This window comes from Hyalella azteca, unplaced genomic scaffold (genome assembly GCF_000764305.2).
Source record: "Hyalella azteca isolate HAZT.00-mixed unplaced genomic scaffold, Hazt_2.0.2 contig8594, whole genome shotgun sequence".
Classification (NCBI taxonomy): Eukaryota; Metazoa; Arthropoda; class Malacostraca; order Amphipoda; family Hyalellidae; genus Hyalella; species Hyalella azteca.
In genome coordinates, this window is record NW_025938683.1 from 25,412 (window position 1) to 32,930 (window position 7,519).

Below are 7,519 nucleotides of genomic sequence, written 5' to 3' on the forward strand. Positions count from 1 at the left end.
ATCGTAATCCATCCAACGTACCGGAAACCTTACTTTTTTTCTAAATAGTTGGCTGAAGACTGAGAAATATATTAAATGCAAGAATTTCAATCTAAATGTGTTGGCAAGATCTTCTGAAGGCGAAAATTTTGCCGATAATGCATCGCCGTAGGTCTTTAAATCTTCCTTCACTCTCTGCACAGTGGGTTGCTTGCAGCAGCTTCCTATTAAAAGTTACCTGGGAACTAATCTTGAAAATGGCTGGCAATGCTTTGGGGCTAAAAATCCATATCTTGGCAATGCTGCTTGTGCTTGCACCCTCTGCACCCTGGTTAATTTGTTGGTCATCAATGAAAACTTGAAAAGCTTGTAAAAGTTGACAGAACCACAATTTTTGGGTTCAATTAACTCGTTAAGTTTTCAATTACTATGTACCGAACTGCTTCAATATTGCTAGAAAATTATATCACCCTTTTGACAACTTGAACTTTGAAGACAATATTAGCAAAAGAGATATTTTTAAGAACTAGTTGATAAACTTAATTTCTACTTTCCTGATCTACTTCTAGATTTTGTTGGTATTTTATGTACATTAAACTTGATAGTGGTATGCATAACAGTGCAAAATATCTATCTAAAATAAATCTAACTAGTGTGCAAAATATCTACCCCCCTCCCATCCTGCCTCCCTCCTATACTGCCTCCCTCCCATCCTGCCTCCCTCTCATCCTGCCTCCCTCCCATCCTGCCTCCCTCCCATCCTGCCTCCCTCTCATCCTGCCTGCCTCCCATCCATCCTCCTTCCATCTGGTGTCCTCTCCTTCTATCTTCAGTTTTCACATCATCAACGCTGCACTTAGAGCCCCCAGCTCAGTTGGTCCCTGGCTGTACTGCAATACATACATTCCAACCTTGATATTACCTTCACTGCTAGGAGCAGATAAATTTGGCTGATAAACAGACAGAGACTTACTTTCATAATGAAACTTGCAAACATGAAAACAGGGAAAAGCAAATACCTATTTGATTTGTTTAATTATTATGTAGAATAAACAATCATTCCCATGCCAACTTAGTTGAACTTGAAAATGAAAACTATGTATATACAGATCTGCAATGTAAAGAGAAGATGATGAGAATGCATCATGTAAATTGACTGTGGACTGAAGGCATTATACTGTGCAGCAAGATGATGAATGAGGCTGTAATGCATGGCATACTGTGCAGCAAGATGATGAATGAGGCTGTAATGCATAGCATGCTTTGCAGCAACAAGCATTATTCAGAATCACCTCCATCAAAGCAGTTAGTTCTCTCTCATCTGCCTTTCATTCTACAATCAATTCCTCCTCTGTTTACTTCACACTGCAATCACTCGTTAAGAATAAGAGCCCATCCTCCCTCCTTACATTGCACCTGTTTGTACATTTACTTACACCCATTGCACCAGCTTGCACTGAAAATAGTAAATCTCAATCTCTACTACTGTCATAAATTAATTCTTAGGCCTTGCCTCCTTTTGGTATGGCTTGAGAGAATCTATTCTTCTGATACGAAGCTTCAGCACTTCCATATCCATATTCTTTCACTCTTTATTAACTTCTCTTAACTTCACCCCCTATTGTCTCTACCCATTCATTCCTTGGGTCACATTTATATCGCCATTTACTCACTTTTATGTTCCACTTGCATATATTTTGTGTCCAAATTCACAATACATTTATTGCATTTTCACCTTCACTTAAAGCTCCCCTCATTATTCTTGTCTTTGAAGTACTTGATCTCATGGGTCCTCTCAATGCCACCACTGAACTCCACTTGATGACCACCAGCTCATTCATGTAACTATTCTGTATCACCTCCATGCTGTCTAACTCATCATCACTGTTTGCTGATGTTCCAATCCATACATAATATTAGGAAATTCTGCACTCTTCCAATTCCTTTAATACTTCATTCTTACTTGCTCTCAATTCTGTCGTACTCAATTCCTACTATAGCCAGTCACTGATTTACCTTACCTAAATTTACAGCCTTTGTTCACTCACAACTCACCTGATCCACATACACCCAATCAGCCTCTATACTTTTTTGTCCTCACAATCTCACTCCCTCCCAACTGCCACACTCTGCCTATGTTCTTAGCACAATCATTTGCAGGTACTTGGCTCCTCTTGATACTGACCTGACCTACTTTGAAGTATATAAGTATATGAAGTATATAGGTAGGTAATTATTTATGGGTAGGTATATAATTACATTAATTACCCCATTATGGGATGAGTATAAAAATGAATATTTCTTAATATTGTTGAATGCCATGCACTGATTCATGTTCTTTCTTTCTTGCAGAACAATTTGTATTGAAAAAAAGAAGTAGAATCATCTTATATGTTTAATTTAAAAATCAATTAATATGTCAACTGAAGATAAGAGAAATTTAATAGTTAAATCTGGAAGCATGAATTTATTAAATGAAGGTCAAATAAAGAACTTTAATAGCAGAAAAAGATCAAGAAACCCAGAAATGTGGCTTAAGAGCAAGAGAAAGAAGGCAATTCTCTCAGGCAAGTCCTACGTCAACACCAGAGGTGAGATGGTCTTGTCCAAGAAAATTGGTCCTGACTGCAACTGCAGGAACAAGTGCTTCCAACAAGTTGATCAGGAGTCCAGAGAAACTATCTTCACTGGATACTATAATTTAAAAAGGTACATAGGTTTTTCATTTACAATGATTTAATCAGATTATGAAGATAGCTATTTTGATTGAATACAAAATGTTTACTTACTTGTGTTGCTGTCAACTGGGGTGACTTTGGCCACTGGGGGTGACTTTGGCCACACCTACAACAGAAACAAATGGCAGCAAAACAAAATAATAAACATTGGCCAATGTGACTGTGGTGACTTTGGCCAATGTTTATTATTTTGTTTCACAGCCATTTGTTTCTGTTGTAAGTGTGTCCGAAGTCACCTCTGGTGGCTGAAGTCACCCCAGTTGACGGTACTGTAATATTCTACAGGAGTTAGACAAAATTAGGGAAACGCCTGAGAAAGCCACAAAATATATTCAAGTATGGTGTACATCCATCTTTTGCAGCAATTACAGCCTCAATTTTCTGAGGTATTGATCCATACAAATTGTGAATTGTTTCCAGAGGAATTTAAACCCATTCTTCAGTTAAAAATTCCTTCAGCTTTTTTAATGATGATGGCTGCAGGAATCAACTTTTGACTTGCATCTGTAAAATTTACCATTGATGCTCAATATTATTCAGGTCTGGTGGTTGTTGTGGCCAAATGAGAAGCTCAACTTCATTAGAATGCTCTTCCTGCCATTTTTTAACAATTCCAGCTGTATGGATTGGGGCATTATCATCTTGAAAGATGGCATATCGCTCCATAAACATTGCTTGAACCATTGGATGAACTTGGTCCTCAAACAATCTTAAATAGTCAGTCACGGCTGTTGATTATTCCATGAAGAGAAATCATTGGTTGGCCGGATTTCCAAGAAATAGCACCTCTGATCATCACAGATCCCCTACCATGTTTTATGGTTTGGAGGTTGACTGGGATTAAATGACCTTCGGCTGTCTCCAAACATAAACTTGGCCAGAGGTTAGAGATAAGGTAAGCAATGATTTATCAGAGAAAACCTCATTTTTCCACTGCTTGAGGGACCAATTCTGGAGGTTTTTACACCACTCTCAATACTTTGAAGCATTTGTATTTGTAACCAGAGGTTTTCTAATTTAAGCTCTTCCATGGAATATAGATGATCAGTTCTGCCCTTGGCTGACAGTCCTTATGTAAACTGGGTTCTGTTCTGTAGGGGTCCATTGAGGCCTGCAGTAATTTTGACAGCTGTGGTCTTTTTATTGTCCCTCACAATCCAATTTAGGTACCAACAACTGAAAATGCACAACTTTGACTTTCGGCCAGACCTGTGCTTTGCTGAAGACGTTCTTCATTTTCAAGCTGTCATTACTTTTGAGACAGTATATACCTCTAGAAACTTCGAGCAGGTACATACCTCTAAAAACGTGGAGCATTCGGCAAGTTTCTGTCTCACTAGCACCCGCCATTTGGGCACCAACAATTTGTATGTTAGGTTATAGACAAAAAAATTCACTAAAAATATCAGTGCAAATATAAAATATCAATTAGCAGCAACAATAAAGAATGAAACAGAAAAATATGTCACATTTTCATTGTTTATGACATGTTCAAAAATTACATTAGTATAAAAATTACATGTGTTTTGCCATATTTTGTCCAGCCTTTGTACATGATAAATGAAATGACAGGTGTTTCCCTTATTTTGTCCAAACCCTGTGCATGATAGATGAAAAAATTGGTCTGCACTTTGCGAATAACATCTTGACAGTTTATTCACATTTTTATTCACTTTATTTTCGCAGATCTTCAGTTAGCAATTTGAAAGAATAATTAAGCTATTTACATGTAAATCAATTATCCTGCCTCAGTGTCACTCCAGAAGTTGATGCTTGTCCATTTTTTTTGAGTAGTATTGACTGTTGGAGCATCCAAATTTGTTCTGCCAGCTACAAGCGGATGAGTGACGTCTTTGCTTTTCCTTGGGTAGCTGGCAAAAATTTAATATTGATCCTACTGTTCTAGCATTCATTGAACCAATGGACTCATCCAGGAGTCAGTGGACTCCCAGAATGTACCAATGTCGGCTTTTGGTGTACTAATGAATATTTTGTGGCATTTGTGCAGCTATGATGAACAGAACTCTTACCTTTACGGCTTGATACGACGACATAACATCTTGAGGAAACGCCATCCTGATTCCATGAAGAGAACCTGTTCTTACAAGTATTATGTTAGGATCAGAGGTCGGGAAGTGCAGGTTTGTTTGTTTTTATGCTGATTGTTTCTTAGGAGTTCTGGGTAATTGTCTGTAGTATAACTTGATAACCATGAATATCTTATTTAATGCTATTTGGCACCATTAATTGTTGCATGAACTTGAATATTATCTCATTTATCAAAATTCCAAAATAAGTTTTGCTGGAAATTATAAAATAAGCTCCTGTACAGCCGGTAATACCATTATATAATGGAGTAAATAATAATAACAATGCTATTGATGTATTAATAGGTGTGCAAAAGAGCCTTTGCCAGCATACACGGCATCTCTGACAAAAAAATCCGGACCCTGTGCCTGAAGCACGAGCAGAACGTCATGTTTCCCCGCGACAACCGCGGCAAGCACTGCAACAGGCCGAAGAAAGTTAGCATCTCATAGTTAAGCTTAAGCTTAAACATTTAAATGGCCGGCCTACATTAATAGCCTTGTTTCTAATACATGTCAAAAATTCAGCTTGTAATGCATATGTCTATGTTGCTTCTCACATGATTGACAAGAGTTGCCTGCCTGAGGTTCACCTCTTCCTATTTTCTTTAAGGTGACGGGTGACGTGGTACGCAAGGTTAAGCAGCACATTGTGCAGTGTCTCTCTGGTTCAATGGCCGCTGACTTCATCAAGTCTGACAAGCACCAGGCGCCTGATATCAACGTCACGAAACTCCACCGCCATTTTCTTTCTCAGCACGAACCTCAGGCTCCGCTTCCTGATTCTGGTAAGAAAAACTGACATTTCTGCTAGTAAATGTGATGATTTATATACTTCAAATTCCATGCTTCATTTGGAAAATCAATGTAGTAATATGAATTAATTGCTCATTATTCTCTCCTAAAAAATCATATTTCGAATCGCTGTGATCAAATACATGATCAGAAGCCCTACCATCAAAAATAGTTAAACGTTTGTTATTAAGTCACAAATCACTGACGACTTTACAAACTAAACCTACCGATCACAGATGAGCATTCGGCTGCCACGTTCTCCTAGCTGTTTTGAAGGCTAAAAAATATTTCTTCTTTCCAGATAAACTAGATAAGGATTACGACGCTAAAGTGAAACCGTGGGTGTACTTCAAAGTGTTTCATGAGGAGTTCAAGTCTCTTGATCTGCAGAGCGTCAAGCGTCGCCTCAGTGACGTGAGACGCTCCTTGGCTGGCCCAAGTCTCGTCTCTGTTCCATCCTGTCAAGATCGTTACGGCGTGTGCGATACTACGGCCATGCCTGTTGCTCCAATTATCAACGTGCCCACTGTCGGGCGTCCACTCACTGAGATCTCATGTGGGACCTATAACGAATGTGATGTTAGTAGAACTATTATACCAGCAGATAATGCTCTAACAAGTCACCAGAACTCGAATTATCAGCAACAACCTTTAAACTTACAGGTGATCTCCGCACCTAATGGCTCGACAATGCCGAGCTTAAACTCCACCTTGCACCCTGGCGTGTCGCTAGCGATATCTGGCAATGGCCAGCCTTGTTACTTTAGTTTAAGCTCCATTCCAGCCAACTATGTCTCCTCGGCTGCACTGAACTCTCGGACTTCTCTCCCCTCTGCTAACATCGTGTCTCCGCCAGCCGCCAGGAAACTCCTCACCATTTCGCCCCCTACCACCACGTTCATCACCACGACACTCGAGCAGCAGCACGGCTCTCCTGCGCTAATCAACTCTGCTGGCCCAACTTCCTCTCCGCACAATACAATTCTCGGCGCCCCATCAGCTTGCTTTTATTCCTGCTGCCCTGTTGTGGCTCAAGTCGCGTGCAATCCTAGCAACTAGTCTGTATTTGTTAAATAAAATATTTTGGGAACTTTGGTTACAGTGTCATATATTCGCCTATTCTCCAAACGAATTTTTTTCTAAGGTCGCTAAAAGTGAATTCATTGAATATGTTGTATTTATTCTACAGTATTTATAGTTGCTCGTTTCGGATATCGATTCCGGGGTGACCTAATATATAACGTTGTTAAGATTTGTGTTCTCATTTGGCTCCTGAAAACCCCTTTAAAGAAACTTGAACCTTATAGATTACAACTAGAAATTCGACGTCTGCTCAAAAGCAATTGACAATTGACTCGCTCCTCGGGTTATGTCACTGAAGAATTGTTTACAACTTGATGCTGATTTAATTAAAACCAAGATATTAGTAAATAGTTTCAAAAATTACTAATTCGTTCACTCTGAATGCAATGTTGCCTGGCGGAGTCACTTTGAACTCCAACGTTCTTAAAGTTCTGACGATGTTCAGCGTAATTGAGCTCGAGTAAACCTGCTACACAGAACTTCATCGTGCTCTGGGTTCTATAACATGTACTTTCGGGTCTCGCGTTTTCAACAAACTGCTTGATAACTCGCAAGCACTTTTCCGGCCCGTCTCAAGATCAAGTGAACTTGAAAGTGATCTTTTTTTCATTTTTGTCTTCGTTCACGTCGTAAGTAAACTAATAAAGTGATAATGCTTATACAAGTTACATCGATGTTTTGGATTTCGCGTATGGCGTGCAAGATCGCAAACTAGTACTATATCGAAAAAATATAACATCCTAAACATCACAGTTAATGTGCTTGTACACGGGAATAGTACTAGCGGCTAGTAGATCATAAAATTGCCAAATGTCTGCCGCTGGTGTCTATCCCACA

The 7,519-nt window shown here is 39.2% G+C and overlaps 1 protein-coding gene across 2 annotated transcripts; it reads left to right on the forward strand.

Annotated features, from left to right (window-relative positions):
* The first annotated feature begins 2,348 nt into the window (after nt 1-2,348).
* LOC108672734 lies at nt 2,349-6,851 on the forward strand. Of its 2 annotated transcripts, none has more exons than XM_018160455.2 (5): nt 2,349-2,688; nt 4,726-4,858; nt 5,111-5,242; nt 5,418-5,592; nt 5,901-6,851. In XM_018160455.2, exons 1-5 carry the CDS (start codon nt 2,396-2,398, stop codon nt 6,656-6,658), a joined length of 1,491 nt encoding a protein of 496 aa, XP_018015944.1. In that variant the 5' UTR covers nt 2,349-2,395; the 3' UTR covers nt 6,659-6,851. The 2 variants fall into 2 exon arrangements, with proteins under 2 accessions (XP_018015944.1, XP_018015946.1); XM_018160457.2 differs by lacking the exon at nt 2,349-2,688 and adding an exon at nt 3,477-3,612.
* Nucleotides 6,852-7,519: the final 668 nt, after the last annotated feature.